Raw genomic sequence first — 21,475 nt, 5'->3', positions numbered from 1 at the left:
CAGTATTTAGCTAATATGAGCCTGTGTATGCATCTATCTTGACTAAAATATAACTGTGTTTAGACATGCTCATGAGAGAGTCTGAAACTAACGACTTATTTTCATCATCTGTTAATCTCCTGAGTATTTGTGACCCGATCTGGCCAAAGGAGCTGTAAGTCACAGGGGCTCATTCTTAGCCCAATAACATGAATCAGCGCGCTGTGTTGTGTTTCCGATACACGAGATGTTCTAAGCAACAAGGCAGAGATCACTTACATGTTTTGAGCACTCATACGTACTACCAGTGATGCCATTATTAAAATTACTTTGCAGTGATGTCATTAGTAAAATTGCTTTGCATATTAAATGTGTCAACGTAATTTTGCTTCACCTATTTGATCCATGAAGCCTCTGATGACTAGGAAAGCGCACAAGCAAATATTAGTAACATGCATGTCAGTTCAAACAACCACCTACAACTGTAACCAAACAGAATTTGAACAAAAATGTGATAATTTAACAGAAACTAGATTCCTCGGCTTGTTTGATCTTTTCAGGAATACAAAGCATCTCGTAAGCTCAACTTTAAAAGACATCTTCACCCTCAGATATCCACACTGGAGTGTGAACTGAGCCATAAGTGTGTTGTGCGTAGTCATATGGCCCATAATCATCGTAATCTCCAGGTAGCTGCCTCATGAAAGGTGTCTGAGGGATAACATTGTGTCTGTGTGTGATTAAACTGGGTCAATGGGGGACCTATAACAGTAAATATTGACTCTGTAAAATCTGCCTCATCAGGATTGTGTGGCTGTAGTTTAACCAGATTTGACTGATAAACAAACAGAGTAATTAGAGTTTGGAAGCCTCTAAATCCTGATCCCTTCAAACCCAACCAGAAGGGAATCTTTGAACTGTTCAGAGAAGGAAGTTGATTGAGTTTAATTTTTCAGGACCTCTGAAAATATAACTTCATCTAGTTCATATTGTTTTCAACTTCTGAAACCCCGTGCCATCAGCCCACAGGGATGACTGCTTCAGATCACACTTGAATGCACTTGAGTAATACTTACTGTGCAAAAACTGTTCCTGTGGACAGGCTTCCTGTCAGATTCCTCAGCAGGGATAGTGGTGGAGTCTGCTGACCTTGCTAAGCTTCAGGTTACTGCTGTAAATGAGCAGAGCAGCATCTCATTGGTTTGCTGGACACTCCAACACATCTGCACCAACCATGTGCAACACCCTACAAGGTCTTACTGAGGCCTCTTTTCATTTCAAAATGCTACACTGTTACCATTAGCTTAAAACACAAAAACTGTCTTCTTAAATGCCCCATAGGATTGTTTCTTTTTTTATGTTTTTTTTTTTTTTTTAATTACTTTGTTTTAAGGCACTAGCAGGCATCTCTTATTTCACACAATGAAGTAGAGTGAAGTTTCCGGACAGATGTTGGATGGATGAAATGTGTCATAGGCACAAGGTCCCCAAAGGCAGACTAACAATTGTGGACATCCTCTGGCTTTTTCATTCTGCCAACTGCTTCTACATTTCATTACTGGCTATAGTTAAAGTTCTGCACAACTAGTGCCGTTCCCATCAGGCTCTGTTCTACTTTAGCAGTGAACTGCTGTACCTGCTGAACATCAACATTTTACATAATTTGTATAGTAAAATAGTATAATAGCAATATAATAGTATTTTTTTTTTCACTTGTAATTTACTTTCAATTTTCAGACATCTCCCCATATCATCTCCATTAATTTGTGGATGCTTTCATGTTTTTAGTGACCAAAAATGATCACCCTCAGTTAAAATCAGAGTACAGTTAAAATGTGTTCAGAATATTCACATAATCAGATTGGATGTCATATGCTATACTGATTATTTTGCATGAGAAAAATGCAAAAGGGGTCAATTTCAGGAGTAAGTCATAGTTTGAGGAATAGAATAAAACAAATACTTACTAATGCTTTTCCATATGCATTGTACTCATATAAATGCAATAAACCAATACACACTTTACATAATGAGTGTTAAGAAGACAGTGATTTCCAACAGTTGACATACAGAGAAGTCTGCAGTGCTTCTACAGCTGAAGCTCTTTAACAGCCAGTTTGACCTCTCTCAGGTTTAACTACACAACACGTTGTCTGGAATGGTTGAACAAAGAGTGCAGATATATCACACATCCAGCAGCACAACAGCATGCAGTGTTTTTACAAGAGCCAGTCACACAGAAAGCTTCAGTTGTCATTATTGATGACCTCTGAGCTTTTGCATTCATCACTGAGCTAGTGGTAAAAATGTTACCAACCTGGCCATATCAACCATGCAGGCTTACAAAAACTGAGAGGTGCATGATCAGCTGAAACAACACTAAAGTGTGGTTCACGCCAGCACAGTTGTCAGTCACGAGTCCTTACTGTCTTTTTAGCCAATACTCTTTACCGTTTTTCTGACACTTAGAATGACCAAAGTTTACAAATGTTCTATTCAGTGTGTCCCAAAGTGAACGACTGAGCCCGTAAACCCATGAGCCCGTTATTGTTTACAATAATCAGGACCAAGGGCAGTTTTCTCACAAACTGCTGTAGGGCCGAACAACAGCAGGTATCTGCCCCGATGGCCATTAAAGTATGCATCTTTAAAATGCTATGCGTTATCTTCACCTTTGAATCCCTGAAGCTGTTAAGTCTGTTATGCTGTCTGTTTCTGTCATTTTCAGTCAAGTCTCTCAGCATTCAAAAATCTAAAATATGACAAACTCAGAATTTAAAATATGTAGTGCTGTCAAGCCTTTCCTCCAGGCTGTTATGGACAAATAATCCCACATTCCATGCTGTGCCTCGGTAGCCGGGTCTGGGAGAGTGGTTGGTCAACTTTGGTTGAGCTATGACTGTCTTATCTGTGATTTATGACAATCATAAACAGTTTGAAATGGGTATTAAATAAAGTTAAGAAGCAGTTGTGTCTAGAAATTGCTCCATGGGTTGACACAACTTGTAAGGTGCTCAGCTATGAAGGACCTGTTACTATGACAACTGTTGAAGTCAGCTGGAAAAAGATACCATTAATAAGGTGTCATTGCCTAAAGCACAGAGCCATGGTTTGAGTCATGTTATCAAATCCATCCTACTTCTTGTATTTTTGTGTTTATAAAGGGACTCATTTAAAGTCCAGTTCAAGTTTTTGTGGATGCTTTCCCATCATTAGGATGAAAATTTTGCTGCTTGCCACCACTGTGGGAGGTGGATATTTATACTTATTGGTGGATCATATTTGTTGAGTCATACTGGTATTTGCTCAGAAAGCACAACTTAGTTATTCCACCTGTTCTTAATCCAGTCAACATGTTCCTTTTGTTTGCTGATAGCCCAGCATGCCTGTCCACATTTCCCTCTGCATGATAAGATATGGTGAGAGCTAGACTCTGTTTGAAAGCAGTTTCACAGAAATGAATTATAGTCACTAATTATGACTCTAATTGTTGCCACTCTGCATTTAAAGGCACAGCAGGCTTTGATTGTAGGCTGCTGTAGACAGTTTGCTCATGCTCTGAACCACAGCTATCAAGCTGTTAACTCTTGGTCAGAAATGGAGAGTTGTGCAGTGGTAAAATGTTCGTTAATTACATAATTTAATTAGGAAAATTGCTTACTGTTTTGTTGCCTTAATAGTGGAAGAGTGGGATATGTGCAGGTGTCTTTTGACTGATTGTGGTGACAGTGTTACACCTTTATTTAACTTCCCTCCATCCCTTATCAGCAACAGCATCATCACACAGGCCCAGCCTAGCAACTGGTTTGCTTGACAATGGTGACCCATGGAAACCATGGAGGAGGAAGACCATGTGGCACCTCCTTGAATCTCTGTCAGCTGCTATCTCCTTAACATTTTCTTCTCTCTTGTCTTCACCCCTCCCCCACCTCCTCCTTCTGTTTTTCCTCTCACACACTCCCAAACCCTTCAGCTCCAGAGGCTTTTTTCTACCATATTTACTGAATATAGCATTACATGCAAATTTTCTTCAGGTTTTTTGAATCTTCTGGACACTTTTGGCTTTTATTAAAAGCTCTAAAATTCTGTGAGGTTGAGGTGCAGATGATTCACTACTATCAAGATGCATCTTGTCGCAAATTAGGCATCAGAACATTGTTACTGAGGCAATATCAGCATGGTGTATTAGCCTCAGAGGTGAAGACAGGCAGGCTCTGTCAGTAAGTACAGTACATCAGGATGAGATGACAGGCTGCTCTCATTAATGCTCAATTCTTTTTCCTGCGGTTAAACCTTTTTTGGTTTTGTTTCCTTGCTGTTATAACTGCTATTCACTAAAGTATAGGTTCTTACTACTATACACATGTACATTAAGATATTCTGTTAAGTAAAACTTTGCTGTCTGACATGATGCAGATGTTTCCTAGGTGTTCAGTGTTGAATTCCTCAGCAGACACATTGCTTAAGGATTAGCACTAACCTGTTGTAGACCTGCTGCTGCACCAAACCTGTTGAGTGTGTTTCTCATGCTTCTAGGGGGTTTGTATTAAGGATATAACAGGTCACTCATTTTCGTTTGTAATGCGGTTGAAATGATTCCATTTGCAAACACCTGTCATCTGACTTTCTAACCCAGTGATTCACTTTGGTTTTTTTCAGTGGGGGAGTGTTGCTTGCTTGTAGTTTTGTGTTTGTGTGTCTGTGGGAGTCTGTGACAGAGCTGAAGTTGTGTATGCAGTGCTGTTGAAAATGAGAGGACTCATTAGCGCCCTTTTGGCTACATAGCGATTGGTCGGCCTGTGCTGCGCCTTGCTGAGGTGCCTTCACACCAGGCTGAGAATTTCAGCAGTTAGCTACCAGGACAGCGATGTGGCCGTTAGCACTAGCAAGTGGTTGTTTGCTTCGGACCACCACCACGGCAGCTGGGATAGGCTCCAGTGGAAGAAAATGGATGGATAGATGGGTTGTAACTACCTGTGTTGTCACCTGCAAACAGCAGTGTGTCTCTGAGCTGTGTGACAGTTCAGGTTTTGATCCTTTCTGTAAATTGTAGTAATCTCAGCATACAAATGAAAGTGAGTGTTTTCACTTGGTTCTCTGTTCCAGCTTTGACGCCCCTTTAATGCTATTTGTGTATTTCCTTTTTTCCAGGTGTGGGAAAATCATGTCTATTACTACAGTTCACAGACAAGAGGTTTCAGCCAGTTCACGACCTCACCATCGGTAAGAACACCTGCACTCATCCTCAGTTCAAATGTAACACTTTTAATGTAATTTAGTTTCATCATATGGCATTTACTAATTAAAGTCCAAAGATGGACTAGGCCAGACTAAAGCAAAGGAAAAAGAAAATACAGCTGGTGCTAAGTTAACAGGCAGATGAGATGAAGGCGCACTAATGAAAACCCTTCTGACACTCATTTACACTCATTTACAAATTGTATTGTACAATTTTTTTTAATTTTTATTTTATTGATAGGAGGATAATCTCTTAAAATTGCATGAGTTGCAGTAAATTATCAATCAGGATTAATTTTTTTTAATATTAGGAAACAATGTGGACCTTTGTAAAGTTGTTATTCATTGTCAGTGACATGTGGTCTTATGCTCCAATGCTAACAAAAAGAGGCTCAAGAGCTTCAAACTCTGCTAGCTCAGTGTGTGTTCAAGGTAAATGCAGAATGAACTGAAACCCCTCCACTTCTGCACAGTTGTGAATACTTGTACAAATGAGAGATTTCAACAAATGTGTAGATTTAAAAAAAAAAAAAAAAAAGATGTCTTCTCTGTTCTAACCTATAGAGTGCTGATGGATGTAAAATAAATGCAATTTGATTCTTTTTAAAGAGATTTCTAAAAGGGATGCACACACACGCCACACGCTGTAAGGTTTCATGGTACTGGTTAACAAAAAATGTGTAATTTTAATTGCTGCAGGTAATTTGAAGTCATCTGTCTGTACATCCAAGTGGAGCAGTGGCCTAAGTCACACATAACAAAAGCTCTCTCTTGTCGACTCGTGCGTGTTCTGTGTATAATGGAAGAATGAGCTGGAAATCATGTGCTTTGTAAAACAGCTCCAGCAGGAGCAACACACTGCAAATACAGTACAGGGGAGGAGCCACTGATAAATCTGATGAGCCAATATTTACATCAGATTTTGGCCTTTTGTAGCTTTATCAGTTAAGAAATCTGGTTTCCTGTTTGGTTTGCCTCGGTCCCCCTCAGTCCACCTCAGTCCAGATCCGGGCGTTGTTCATTTTAAGGCTAAAAGCAATGCACGTCAACCTCAGGAAAATGTAAGCACAGATAAGTAATTTCAGCTTCAAACTAATAAAAACTAATTTGATCTTAAATGCAGTACAATGCATTTATTATTAATTTGTTCTGGACTCAAAACACAGATATAGTAGTAGTAGTAGTAGTAGCAGCTGTAAACCTAATCAGGTGCTGTGTAACGTAGCAAGTCAAACCTCAAATTGCAGACATTACACACATTACACACATTACACAGCCAGTGACAGGAAGTGATAAGAACGGCATGAAGTCATCACACAAGCCCCACAGCCTCCATCAGCATTATTTAAGAGGTTGTGTTTACATTGCGGTACTCTGCATTGTCTGCATGAAGGTGTATCTGGAGAATACGAGATAGGTCAGTCAATATTATCTGAGATTGCTGACCCATCTCCTCAGCTTCCCTCATATTTAAAATGAGATGTCTGCCATCACACCTCTGCTCTACTCTGTTTCTGTGAAATAGGCTCAGGGACCCTCGTCCTCATGCAATCAGCTAAGCATAGCGGTATCATTGGTAAATTTTAAAAATGTTTCTGAAACGCTATCGTTGACCCTGATGGGTCTGACTGCTGCAAAGGAAATTATAAAAGGCTTTTCATTGTCTCTTTGTTTCAGCAAATAAGGTTAAAATCAGCAGCTCTGCAGACGCTTTGAGGTATTTCAGGTGCTTAAAAGTCAAATAGTGATAATGTTAATAACATCAGTGTGCTGCACATTACCTGCAGGCAGATTATAATAGATGCTGTACAGAATTGGCCTCTGCCGTGAATACAGACACCATGTGTTTTTCAAAGCATTGGATTACTCTCTGAGTCCATCAGCACATTATGAACAGTAAAGAGCAAAAGTCTTCTAATCTGTGTAAGTGGAGTAAAATCCTCTGTTTTTGCTCCCTTTCTGTTACTTACAGCTCCTGTGATTTGTAATGTGAGCCGTTCATGAAGATAAATAAACTTGTGTGGTGCGTTCACAAGGAGTCGGTTCTTCACTGTGCTTAATGCCCATCCTCTGATTGTGTGTGTGTGCAGGTGTGGAGTTTGGAGCGAGGATGATCACTATAGATGGCAAACAGATCAAATTGCAGATCTGGGATACGGTAATGGATGCACACATACACACACAAAAGCACAATATAAAATCTTACACTGCTACCCACATACTGTTCAACCCACAAATGCACTTTCCTTACAAATGTGGCTCCATCTAAGGGGAAATAAACGAGCTTTCCAACAGCATAAGATTTTTTGCCAAGAAGAATTGTTACAACAAAGAAATAATCAACCAAACACAAATTTCTTTACTTTTTATGCTGTGTTTATAGTGGTTTTGATTGTTTCTATGAAACAGCAAATGTAACTTAAATTTACTGAATAAACTACAAATGTTTTGAGGTCTTTGAAGTGAAGGTTGTTGGTATAATGTGGCAGTCATGTCTCTGTTTATTTTTCATTTGTTTTTTCAAAAACTGTGGGAGTGCAAGTGAACGTCTTTCAAAAGCTCATCTTATTTAGGGAATCTGAGTGAATTTTAATATAAATATTTGAGCTGGAGAGGAGCACATGGATCATCACTTGGTCTCATAAACAAGGAATGTGGATTGAATTAAAGATTAAATGTGGATTATGAAGATATTAAATTTAGAGCCCTGTAATACTGAGGAATACTTGCTGTCACCTTTGCAGCATTTCTCATATTGTGTTTGAAAAAGAAACCTCCCCGTGTTTTAGGGTTTATTAAACAGCTTTAGAGATGTCTGCAAAACTAATGAAAACCAACCATGTACGGCTGGTTCTGATTAACTGCACATAAAAAGAGAACCCCTCTTTTTATTTATTTATTTATTTGCATTTGCATCCATTTGATATTATTTTGGTAAATAAGATTGATCAGTATTGATTATCTGTATTGGTCTTCATCCCATGTGATGTGTTGCCATGCAGGCACATCTCCTCACTCATAGTACTTTGGATTAATCACATGCCTGTTGTGTGACAGCTTCTATCTCCTGCCAGAGTGCTGATCACATCGTTGAGACACACAGTGTCCTATTGCAAATAAACCAGTAGAGCTGATTGATGTGATTTTATTCCCACATAGTGAACAAGTACATGTGATTAGTCGTGCAGTATTATGGTAACTGCCGAGTGAGAGAAAAAATCAGACTGAGGAGAATTAAGTTGAATAAAAACATTTAAACACTTAGTTTTAGTGCATATAAAAATAAGACATTTTACATGGTTGATGTTTTTTAACAGCTCAGAGAGGTAATGTTGTATTTTTTTACTACAAAGTTCTGAATAGCATTGATAACCACCAGTGAGGTCCTACATTTATTTCTAGTATTTTATAAAGATGAATAATCTGTTTTAAATGTGGGATGTTGTAAAAGTCCTTCTTAAATCCAGCTCACAGGCACCAGCGCACCAACAGCTGCACTGGTGTAGAAGAGGAGGCCGTGATGAGCTCTGAGCCTCACTTTCCAAAAACTAAGGGTTACAAGTTCCCTGTGTATTTGCATTTCCACAGCTGGACCAAAGGTCCTGCAAATTAGTCCAGCTGTCTCATTTCTGGGCCTTCTGGATGTCCTCAGTCTATTGGTCATTAAATCTAAAGGAACTACTGGACCGTTTTAGGGCCGACCACACCTATGTGCATGTTTTGACCGCTGGATGTGTTCGTGTTTGAGACCTCTTTCAAGGCTGGGGAGGAAAAAAATAACTACTACTTTGTGACCTTGAACAGCTTGTTGGGCAGAGGTCCACTCCTGATAGGTTAGACTTAAAATAGCTCTATTTTTGGAAAAAAAAAACTGCAACCAGTTAACAGCAAGATGAAGAACACCAGACTGCTGTTCACCCTCAGGAACAAAATCTGAGGTGATCACAGCAATACAGCTGTTTTCTAGATTGTTTTTGTGTCATAGATGAATGGTTACATAACTTCAGTTGTTTTTGTACACATGAGGTTAAAAACAAAAAGCCTGAAACGCTTGAATAAGGGGCTCTTCCTCTAAACATTGGCTGCTTTTCTACTGCATGAAGTCTCACAGGGGCTAGGAACCTTCTGAAGGACTTGCTGCAGGATCATTTCCAGGGGACTTATATTACTGTGGCTCTTGAGAAAACAGTCAGGATGTTACTCTGTTGCTGTGTTTTCTTACTATTCTTAGACAGACATCATACTGTCAAAGCGAATGCCTGCCCCAGGTTCCCACAGTGGGAGGTCAGCTGCAACTCTGCAAGCACAGCTAACAGCTATAAGTGAATACTATAGAAAATGTTATGGATAATATCAAAAATATTTGCAGCACTGCAAAGCAAATGCCTGTTTTGTAATACACACAGCTGTCCCCGAAAATGATGTAATGTTGTGGCTGTTGGACTGGTGTACTGTGATTTTTTTCACTGTTTGCAGTTACAACATTAACCACCAGGTGGAGTTAGAGCTCTATGAAAACCCGTGTTTCAATCTTGAGGCAACAGCGTGAAGAAAAGGCCCCAACATTTCAGTCCTGATTCCCAGGTCTCAGAATAGCACTTATTCCCTGTCCCAGCAGACAGATTATTACCGTCACCTGGTTTTCCAGGTTTGGTCAAACCTAAAAGCAGCTGGGCTCAGTGACTGTCAATTAGGTAATACATCATCACCTAACAGTTAGAGAAAGCATTTGGATTGTTGTGCAGGCTGCACTTGCCATATGAATGAGTGCTTGCACATTTATGCGTGTGTGTGTTTCTGTATGCGAGCCTGTTGGCCAGATGGCAGACAGGCACAGCGTTCCCTCTCTTTCACCCTTATCATTTATTCACTAATAGCATTACTGGCTGGTTGACTGCTCTCTGAACGTCTCACTGACTGTTCTAGTGCCCAGCTAACTTGGTGTGTGCTTCACTGACCGACTGAACATCCGAATGGCTTTCTAGCTGGCTAACTCACCCAGCTTGTTGGCTGTCTTTGCTAGTTCTCTGACTCAGAAACCAACTGCTTCACTGGGTGAGAAGTTATCAGTCTGGTCCCCTGACTCGCTGAATGATTCACCTCCCTGTCCGTCTGATTGTCTGGTGTTTCAGATGAGGTCACAGCAGCACGGGACTTGGAGCTACTAGGATAGAGTGTCGTTTTGTTTTCTGCTCTGGCTTGGACGAACACAGACGATATTGTTATTGTACATTGAATGGAGAGAGAACATGAATAGATATTGCACTGGGGGGGTGTAAGAATACCAGATGGTGAAAACAGTGAAGGAAAGAGAGGAGGTCTATGGATTAATGGAAAAAGAATGAAAAGAGGAGTGATGGAAGAAAAGGTGAGACAATGAGGGGATAATAAAGTGGGGGTGACTGAGCAAGGTGACCTGGAGAGCTAGACTGACAGTCTAGTATGACATAAATTCTGCCAGCCTGGTCCTTCTGTTGATCATAAATGGAGAAACAGGGAGGTTAGACATGCAGGCAGAGAGAAAGAAAGGGACTGTGACGGATAGATGGAGAATGAAAGAGAGAACTCTATTGTATCCCATTACAGGCTGTGCTCTGTCCTGTCCTCTCCCCAGCTGACTCAAAACCCAGAGCTGGACTCTGCTGGAGAATCAGGACTGATACACACGTTATACAAGGACTAGACAAGATGGGGGTCTCTCAGACGATATGGGCTGTTTTGGATGAATTGTAGGGCTAGAAGAGCAGGCCTCTGAAGCCAAGTCTTTGTTGGGGCTCTTGGAAAACCAGAGGCTCTGCAGGTGTCTGTGGACATTTCAATTATTCAGCTTTCAATTTCTGTTTATTAATATGCATGTGTTTCTCCAGGCTGGTCAGGAGTCGTTCCGGTCCATCACCAGGTCTTACTACAGAGGAGCAGCAGGAGCGCTGCTAGTCTATGACATCACAAGGTAACAATCAATCAGCCAATCATACACATGGTAGCTAAGTGTGCATGAGACACATTGTGATAGAGAGAAATTGCAGTAAGATGTCTACACTTCCACCTGTCGTGGAAAGTCTCTGCATGAGTGTGTTGTGACATAAAAGATTGGCGTTTCCGCACTCTGTGCATCTTTATAATACATCACTGATACAAATCAAACATTCGAGAGCCACGGGAGGAGATCTGTAAGCAGGTACTTAGAGCAGAACAAATAACAGTGTTCAGTGCTTACCGTGACCACTATCTGTGGGCTTGCCAGCTGTCCCTGAAGCTTAAATTACAGCATCAGTGAATGGACATGACCTCACCAAACCAAGAAACTACACCAACAATGAGGCCAGATCAGGTGTAGTTGGAGGAGGAACACCTAATCTATCCAAACGAAATGCGCAGATCATCGCGGTGCTAGTGAAAAACACAGAGGAAGGCCACAGTCTGTAGTACCAGCATGTTACATTTTTAACATAACTAAATGTGGACTAAAGGGATCAGCTGGCCAACTGGCAGACAGACGTGGGCAACACGTCTGCACCGTTTGCAGAAGCCTCTTAAAAATCTGATTCTTGACTTGTTCATTTTCTCTTCCACTTACATTACATCTAAATGCCCTCAAGATCTCAGGCTGTTTGTGTCATCTTATTTGAAAGCCCACCAGCAACACTTCTATAGAAACCCATATATTGATGTTTACTAGTTTTATTGCCTTCAATTTTGTAATTGATTTTCATGTTCTTAAGAGGTTACATATTTCCTGACTTTTTTTCCGGTGCTCTAATCCATTGAGAATTTCCACTCCACCACCTTAATGACATTTTCTTTTATTTATGGGTCCGCAGAGGAAGAATCCTGAGGCTCACAGCTCTGACCTTATCTGCAGCTGCAGTCAGCTGACTCTCAGCAGTGGAGTTCATTCGAATCTGGCCCTTAATGTTGTCCAGAATTTTCTGTCATGTATACACTGTTGCAACGGTGGTTGCTCATATTAAACATGGCCAAAGTTTCAGGTAATATTAGCGACAATGTAATGTCCCTAATATGGCCATCTCAGGCATATAGCTGTGGCTGTGAAGCCCCATCCACCTGCTGTCCAATTCTAACATTTACAAGGGTCAGGCAGAAGACAGCTGGCTTTTAAGGCATTGTAAAGGGGGAAGGGTTAAAATGGCTTGTTTTAGACAGAGAATGAACTGAGGGTCTGTACCAAGGACCAGTACAAGATCAATAAGGACTATTTTAACTTTGGATCGCACAGAGCTGCTGTAGTAGAGTCAAAAAATACAGAATCCAGAGCTGGAAATGAAAACAGTGGACACTACAGTCTACACAGACCACTAGAGAGGCTTCAGACATTATAGCATGAGCTATGGCCAGTGCAGATCTGTAATGACATCCTGTCAACTGTTACACAGTGATAAAGATTCAGCATATCAGTAATTTATAGCCTAGAGTCTTAGTGCCAGCTGTACTGATCCCAGTCTTTTGTTTTGTTGTATTTTTTTAAAATTAAATTTTAACCCACCCCCCCCCCCCCCCCCCCCCCCCAACCCTGTTGATTATATGAATGAAATTTTCTGAAATAAAGAAAATTCATCTGTTCAGGTGCACTGGTGTGTTTAAAGGCCCTGACCATTAACTGCAGTGTGTTTGAAACCAGCTGGGGAATCAGGCTTTGATGATCAGTCCCCGTCCTCGCTCTCGCTTTCGTCTCTTGTTTGCTTTCATCTGTTCGCTGTAGACGCACTAATAAAAGCAGCAATACCAGGAAATGAAAATTCATCTGTTAATGCTCAGACATGTGAGGAGCTCAACACTGTATCTAAATCACATTTCTTACCTGTAAAACAAAAAAAACAAAAAAAAAAATAAAGCAAACAGTTCTTAGTGAGACTACATGTGCATAAAGGAGTCGGGGAGGTGGATGCCAATTTTTTTTTTCTTTTTTTTTTTTTTTCTTTCGGTTTAGATGCACCTAAGAAGGAAAGATGAGGGTGTTTACATGTTTGAATGGTTGGAGTAATTCCAAGAGGAAGTGGCATGCACATCAGTCACCAATTTAGAAGGGAAAGGAAGCTCTGTAAAATCTGATATCCGTTTATGCGTGTGTGTGACAGCAGCTGCTTTATCTGAGATGCTTTCAGTTTGATCACAGTGCAGTCATTGTGAAACCAGCAATCTGTGCTCGTTTTAACAGAAGGGACACTTTCAACCACTTGACGACCTGGTTAGAGGACGCCCGCCAACATTCCAACTCCAATATGGTCATCATGCTCATTGGCAACAAGAGGTAAGCTTAGTTTGTTGTTTGTTGTGTTTTTTTTTTTTCCCACTCTCTTCCACAGTGATGGCTGCACACTGCCCTACATAAGGCTGCACCATCAACAGTATGTTTAACAACATGTTGCTGTACAGCTATGACTTTTTTAACTTTCTTCTGCTGTTGGGATTAATTTTATTATTATTATTATTTATTTCTAATGGCTGAGCCTGGTCTTAATTTCACACTGTCACTAAATGACATTAGGAGCAGGCTCAGCCATCGCAGTCACTTCTGCTTTTTCCACACAGACTCACTCGGTGCTTACATAACACACCGCTGTCACAGCAAGTGATGCTGCCGATTGCTAAATCTGCTTTGGTAAACACAACTTAAATGAGGAAGTTTATTTCCGCAGCACTAATCAGCTGGTATTGACCAAACTGCTTGCTTACACTGTAGGTGAGGTTACATAATTATTCTCTGTAAGATGACAGTAATTCCACTGTAATTTAAAAGGACATTTATTTTGTATGATCTGAGGTTGAATTGTTTCAATTAGGAAATGCCTGTCTGCATTAATTTTACACTGAGTAAGCCAGCTACAGGCAGAGTGCGTTACTTGAACTTGCAGTATGTAGTTTATGCTGCTAGACTGTCTCCTAATCGATGTAGCTTCATGGTGTCATGGGAGTTGTTACATTAACCAGATAAAAAAGTTGATCAAACATTACTGAAGCTGAAGCAGTCATACTAGAAATAACTGAGTGTGCTGAACACTGATGTCATTTCACCGTGTGCATTTGCTCGGTGGAATATGATGCTATATCCAGGTAAGCAAATGAAATGCACTGTTACGCTGACTAAAAACGGAGACTGAAAATTCCCTCCACACCGTGCATAAACTGCATCTCTGCATCCAAATTAGTTTGTGATTACGGCTCACAATTTTTCCTATTTTTGATATGTCCTTCCAAAAATTCCTGGATCCGCATCCAGATCAACTCCAAAATTTAATCACGACTAAGTTTGGCAAAGCCCAACATCTGAGTAATGCTGCTGGCAAACAGACAAACCAAACCAGTCATTTACCTGCTTGGCAAAGATGGGTACAGATTATTTTTGTTCACATTTTAATGCAGAAATTAAAACATTTTAATTCTCAGAATGCCTTTTAGGTTATTTTTGGCCATAATTTGCATGAACTGGGTAGTTGATAGTGAAGAAGCAGACCCAGGCACATTTCAGTTACACACTGTAGTTGTATTAAAGTCAGAGTCCTCTTGCCGCAGGTGGCTGTGGCTCAGGAGGTAGAGCAGGTCAACTACTAATTGGAAGGTTGGCGGCTCGATTCCTGGCTCCTCCAGTCTGCATGCCAAAGGATTTTTGGGCAAGATATTGAACCCTGAGTTCCTCCCTGTGTATTCATCGGAGAGTGTGAATGTGTGTGCAAATGTTAGATAGCTCAAGGAGAGTAGAAAAGCACTGTATATAAGAACTATTCCTTTAGTTTGTGACTGTTGTTGCATCATTTCATAATTGTGTTTATGTATGTTTTAGTGATTTGGAGTCGAGGAGAGAGGTAAAGAAAGAAGAAGGTGAAGCATTTGCCAGAGAACATGGCCTCATATTCATGGAGACCTCAGCTAAGACTGCCTCTAATGTAGAGGAGGTAATCCCATGCACACACATAAATACATGCACACACGCACACTTGTATGCAGCAAAATCAACCCTAACACTTTGCTCAAGGCTACCAACTCGCACCACCTGTGTATCTGAATTAGGAATACACCTTGCAGGTCGACATTATTTCTCAGCAGCCGTTATCGGTGCTGTCTGTTAACCTGACATTAGAGCTCTGTTTGTTTGGAACGCAAGCATGTTCTTTGATACTGTGGTTGGATTTTCATTGAATTAGTCAGAAGTCTCATTTCTTCACTGTTAAGTAGTAAATGTTTGCATGTAGTTATGCTAAACAAGGTGATAAACCTGCTAAACGTCTGCTGATTGTTAGCATGTTATCATGCCAATGTTGCCATTGGCAGCATCACAGAGCACACTTGGACTGTATATAAAAGGTATAACTTCCAGGTCTGAAAGGTGAGGCCAATATGAAGGGCCTTACTTGTGCTTTATTTCTAATGGCCAGCAGGGGGAGCTGCTAAAAAAAAAAAAACATACTCCAGTTGTACAGAAATGTATGAGAAAATGGCCCTCAGCTTCCTTAATCTGTTACCCTCTTAACCACTTCACTGATGGATCTATGTTCTAGATTAGGGTCTTTTATATACACCCTGCTGGTTGATTTGCACATTTTAGTCCCAATTAGAGGAAAATAAAGTAGGAGATCATTTAGGGCGAACCTGCCTCATGACTGACGCTTGCTGGCCAACCCCTTGCTCAGTTTCCAGACACCAAGATGTTTAACAGCCAAAGCACTCGTGTTGAGGCATCACAATAGGATTTCACTAACCAGTAGCTGACATCACAGTAGCTACATCCATCTTTTATAATCTGGATGGAAAAAATCCTTTTTTTCCATTGAGTGATTAAAAGATTTGTAACTTATTTCCCAAGTTCTGTTTCTGAAGCAAATGAACATACAAAATATTTTTTTATCCAGGTTTAATGTGTATTAAAAATCACTATTCAGGTAAGATAAAATGCTGAAAACCCCAACCTAATTCCAAAAACCTATAAAGAATTCATAGACTTCATGCTGTTTAGAGGAATACATTAATCAAGCACAATTCATCTCTGTTCTTTTTAGGTCCCAAGTACATATCAGTTTTCTAAACTAAATCTTCTAGTTAAGTCAGTTTTTCCTGTCCTACACAAACTGAATCTTGAATGCTTACTAAAAAGCTGTGCAAATATGTCTAAAAAAAATTACTGTACCCCTAATTTTCCTGTATTTGACATTAAGTGCATTAACTTTAACTGATTACCCCACTAAACTGTAATTTCCATTGGTTCTATTGGCGCACATTATGTATGATTCAGGTGTGAGGAATCGTGGGAACACAGTAATGCAGTACAACTTTGGGTCTAACGTACGAACTCAGTCTTCAGTTCTCCTCACTGGTTGGTTTCTAGACTAAAAACCCTCAACATCAGTATTGCTGCCATGTTGGTGTTCTGGAGTCAGAAGTGACCATAGTTTGGTTCAGTAGGGCTGGATGCTGACAGCCATCAACGGCATAAATGACACACACAGCTTCCAGATCTCAAAAGTGAAACCAGTACAGAAATGCCTTAAAGCTGCATTCTTTTAATGACCACCAGGGGGCGATAACTGTTTCAAGAACCTTTTCAGTCCTCTGCCCTGACCTCTGTAAACCCTTTTCTGATGACTTTATGGTTCAGTCACTCACGTTGGGACACTGACAAGAACATCAGGTCCATTTAAATGTGGATTATTGTCAGAGTCAGACAAGAAGACAATCCAGGATATTCTCATTGGCATTTGTGATTGAAAAGTCGTTAGCCAAGGAGCACGTGGTTTCACAGTCAAATGAACTATTAGACTTCAGGCAAACCTCCTTGTTGACCTGCATCATCACGAGCCACAGTTAGCACACTGAGCATCCTGCTCCACCCCTGGGAGCGACACACACACCCTGGTGGTGTTGTGTGTAATGAATGCATGGCACCGTCCTCTGAGACCCCTCTCTCACTTATCCAATCACATAAATAATCCCATCCTACACAGCGCAGTATACCAGCTAGGAGCACGGCACCGTGCGTGTGTGTGTGTGTACATACACACATTTTTTGTTTGTTTGTTTTTTTCCATCCTCCTGCCTTCATACGGTCTTACGCCTGGCCTATATCATCCAAACGCGCACACCAGCACCACTGACGAGTTGAGTTCTCTCTGGGGTTAAGATAAGGGGGGGGAGTGTGTGTGTGTGTGTGTGTGTGTGTGTGTGTGTGTGTGTGTGTGTGTGTGTGTGTGTATGTGTGTGTGTGTGGTATGATTAATTTGTCTCATTAGTGCCCTCTGAATCCTCCTGATACCACTCCTCTCCACTGTTCCCTTCATCTCTCCTCGCTCCATCCCTCCTCATCCCTTGACGTCCATCATTTGCTCTTTAGCTCTCACCTCCCCCCCCGTCATGCTCACCATGCCTTTCTCCCCCCCCCCCCCCCCCCCCTCCCCCAACGTGTCTTCCTGCCCTCTTCCATTCATTTCATCCTCCCCCAATTCCCTTCTCTCCTCCTCTTCATCCCATCATCTCCCTTCCTCTCTCTAGCAGTATATCAACCACTTAGTTCATACATATTCATAACCTCCACCCCGCCTCCCCTCACAGCAACATCCAGCAGCCAATCAGTGTGCTGGGTTTGTCGTCAGGGTCTGTGGGTGGACATTGGGGCTGATAGGATGGTCCTTACAGATAGATGGAGAGAAATTCCTGTAAGCATTTTTTTATCATCTCATCTTTTCACCCTTCCCTCACTGAGATCCTATCCTTAACCTCAGCGCACTTCTGTTCTTGCTCATTTCTCTTTCTTCTTATATCGTTTCTGTTTTTTTTCTTTATTTCTCAGTTTAATGTTTTTTGTTTGTTTTTTTTATCTTTTTCCCATCATTCTTTTGTCTGCCATGTAATGGTTTTCTACTCTGTTTCCCCTACCCCCATCTATAAATCTTCTCTAGTCTCCATCTCTTTTGTCACCTCAGTTTTTTCCCTCTTTTTTTCTCACTTTCTTGCATCTTCACATTCTACACGTACCTGAAGTTCCATTAGTTAAGCTCAAGAAAAAAAAGCCTAAGTAGATTTGATGGTACGGAGGGTGCAGTGATGCGTTGAAGGAGGGAAAGAGGACAGTGCACACGAGAGTGCACCCTTGGGCTCCTCAGTCTATTTTCGACAGGGTGTCATATAGAAGTCCAGGACATATTTTCAGTTCTTGAACATTACCTTTTTTTTTTTTTTTCTTTTTTTTTTAAGCGTGATGAGGCTTATTTTTGCCTGACATTGTTTATACGAGCCTGCGCTGTTAGATCATTCCTACGTAGAGTGAAGGTTATGACATCTGAGCTGGTGTCACATCTCTAGTTTATCCCAGTTGCTCCTCAGGTTGGACCCTTGAGACAGAGATTGCCCCTGCAGACAAATGCATCGATACCATAGTCATAGCCTGGTTGCTCAGGGAGCTTAATTCCACTTTATTCAATCATCTTTGATCCTTGCTGTGTGTGTGTGTGTGTGTGTGTGTGTGTGTGTGTGTGTGTGTGTGTGTGTGTGTGTGTGTGTGTGTGTGTGTGTGTGTGTGTGTGTGTGTGTGTGTGTGTGTGTGTGTGTGTGTGTGTGCGTGTGTGCGTGTGTGTGTGTGGGAGAGAAGACATTTTTTGTGTCGTCTGCTTGTGTGTTGTGTTCAGATCTCTTTTTTTGCTGATCTGCTCAAAGGGGCAACTGCATCTTCTAACAAGGTCTTACGCCATATCCCCTTAACTTCTCAAAGCTGGCTTGGATGGTATTTGGTCAGTTATAGTGTACATCGTAAGCTCTTTAAGCCAGAACAAAACACAACTTTTGAGAACGTCGATATTTAAAAAAAAACAAAACAATTGTTGTTACTGAATACAGCATTGTGCCGTTTTTGTTTAGTTTTAGTTCTTTTTAGTTATGGTCCCCAGTTGAGTCAAATGAAGATAAATCAGGTTTAACTTAATATGCAAATAGTTTACATTATTTTAGAAGGCATGACTGATCAAACTTACCATATTATGAAATGCGTTTATTTAACACTCATGTATTGACCAGGCCGATGTTAGCTGCTTGCGGGTTTGTGTGTTTGTTGGCCAGCAGGTAACTTAAAGGATTGTTTGTGCTTTAAATAGAGAGCAGGAGTCGGGCCCGTTTAACTTAGCTTAGCATGGATGGGAACCATTTAGCCAATTAGTAATATTCAGTAGATCTTCTGATTAACTCTTTGTTAATGTGCAGGAGTTTAATCATCCACTCTGGACTTTTGCAGTGACTGACGGCTCTAATTAGGCTGCAGAATTTCCCATCTCTCCCCGTGACGTATCACTGTCCCCGCCCGCTGTTTAACCCCCAATAACATGACAACTCATCACTGCATAGTTTTAAATATTTTTTTTGTGCTGGTCTCGAAGTCTAGGCACCGTTTTGTGAACTGTATTCATCAGCTGTAATAAATCAATCATTTCAAACGTGAATTGTTGAAATGATCTTTGTTTACAAACAAACAGAAAAGGGAAAAACAAGCAGTATGTCATATCGCAGGTCTGCTTCCAGTTTTAATGTTGAGCTTACCTAACCTCAGTCTTCAGTTAAATACTGATGCATTCCCACAAATGCAGCTTTTAAATGCTATAATCATTTAGCCTTATTAAAAACATTAGCTCCCTTAGCATACCGTGCGGTTAGCATTTTATTTTTTTGGGGAGTGAGCACAGCCAACGACTCGTGCATTTTTCATGTCAAGACTGCACCTTTGTGCACAGCTATTTGATACCCATGTTTGGTTATTGTTTGCCTGCAAGGTGTGTTTTTCCACTCACATAAACTTGTGAGTTTACAGCCAAGCCTTAAATATAGATTGAGTTTGTTACTGGAAGCTGACACGCCTGTATGGAATATTTAACAGATCAGTAGGTGCTTTGTGTCACTGAGGAGAGAGCATAAAACTAGGAGTGGAAAGTTCACTATGATGGCACGTTTCAAAGTTCTGTGAGGTGTTTTTGAGTTGTGACAGGAAGCTTAGGCTGCAGGTGAACAGTAAATAAGATGGCTGAAAGTCAAAGCCTGGTTGTGTTACTGAAACTTGAATTTGCTTTGCATTCCTAATGACATGAGGCTCATTTATAGGAGTCGGCATACAAATATGGTTTAACTCGCCTGTCCTTTCTCTGTCTGTTTCACTTCCTGTCTCTACGTCAGGCTTTCATCAACACAGCCAAGGAGATCTATGAGAAGATCCAGGAGGGAGTGTTTGATATCAACAACGAGGTGAGATACTCTGTTCCTTCTGTTTTTCTTTTCCTCCCTGAGCCACATTCATTTCTTCCTCTCTCTTCTTTGTTCTTCTCTTTCCCTCCCCTCTTCTTCCTCGGTGTGGTTTTGCAGCAGTGTGTGTGGTTTGCCGTGCTCCCTCTCTCCCAAAAAGAAGGGAAAAAAAGCCCTCCTCTCAGCTTCCTTTGACTGCAGCCAAGCAAAACTCCCTGTGTTCCTCCTCTCCTCTGCTCTATTTTCCACACACACTCTTCACTCCTTCGTTTGCTCTGTCTCTCTCTCTCTCTCCGCCTGTCTCTCTCTCTCTCGGCATCTTGCCAGCTCATAAATTCCTCACATCCCACAAGGTCTCAGTCATTGGGCAAGAAAACAAACACTCAGCCAGCCAGTCAGGCTGGAAGCTGTCTATCCAGCCAGATAGAAAGTTTGTAAACCAGGCATCCAGCTTCGTGTCACCTCAGTGAAACAGCTAGGAGTAAGTCAGGCTAATTCCACATGAAACCTGCAACATCCAAATACACAGAATACATTCATTAAAGCACTTTTATTTCTGCAGCACGACTCAAAGTGCTTTGCAATGAAGATAAATGGATTAACATTCCAAGTAGACAGAAACGTACTGAACAGTGAGTGGAAGACCACATGAATGTGATGGCAACTGGAAAAAATAAAAGGATATATATATATATATATATATATATATATATATATATATATATATATATATATATATATATATATATATATATATATATATATATATTAGGGGTGGGACTCGATTAAAAAAATTAATCGAATTAATTACAAGCTTTGTAATTAATTAATCGAAATTAATCGCATTTTAATTGCATTTCAATATTTGACATGAGAAATATTAATTTAAGTTTAGTTGATGAATGAATCAATATACATAAGCTTAAACTTCAAAATTTTGTTCATTTTCCCACCAGTCTACTACACAGACCAATGAAGGGTGGAAGTGCTCCTGTGATAAGCAAACACCTGAAATTAAAGTTAAGCATCATAA

General features: G+C 40.7%; 1 protein-coding gene across 1 annotated transcript in view; it reads left to right on the top strand.

Moving 5' to 3' along the window:
* Window positions 1–21,475, top strand: part of rab2a (RAB2A, member RAS oncogene family) — a 32,889-nt gene that overhangs the window by 5,193 nt on the left and 6,221 nt on the right. Inside the window, exons 2-7 of the mRNA XM_030751852.1 lie at window positions 5,131–5,202; window positions 7,308–7,375; window positions 11,085–11,167; window positions 13,394–13,486; window positions 15,017–15,128; window positions 20,377–20,445. Coding sequence (XP_030607712.1) covers window positions 5,131–5,202; window positions 7,308–7,375; window positions 11,085–11,167; window positions 13,394–13,486; window positions 15,017–15,128; window positions 20,377–20,445 — 497 coding nt within the window. The remainder of the gene's footprint in view (window positions 1–5,130; window positions 5,203–7,307; window positions 7,376–11,084; window positions 11,168–13,393; window positions 13,487–15,016; window positions 15,129–20,376; window positions 20,446–21,475) is intronic.

The sequence above is a fragment of the Archocentrus centrarchus genome, chromosome 17 (genome assembly GCF_007364275.1).
Source record: "Archocentrus centrarchus isolate MPI-CPG fArcCen1 chromosome 17, fArcCen1, whole genome shotgun sequence".
Lineage (NCBI taxonomy): Eukaryota > Metazoa > Chordata > Actinopteri > Cichliformes > Cichlidae > Archocentrus > Archocentrus centrarchus.
Note: the sequence above shows the minus strand (reverse complement) of the source record. Positions and strands in the feature narration are given on the sequence as shown.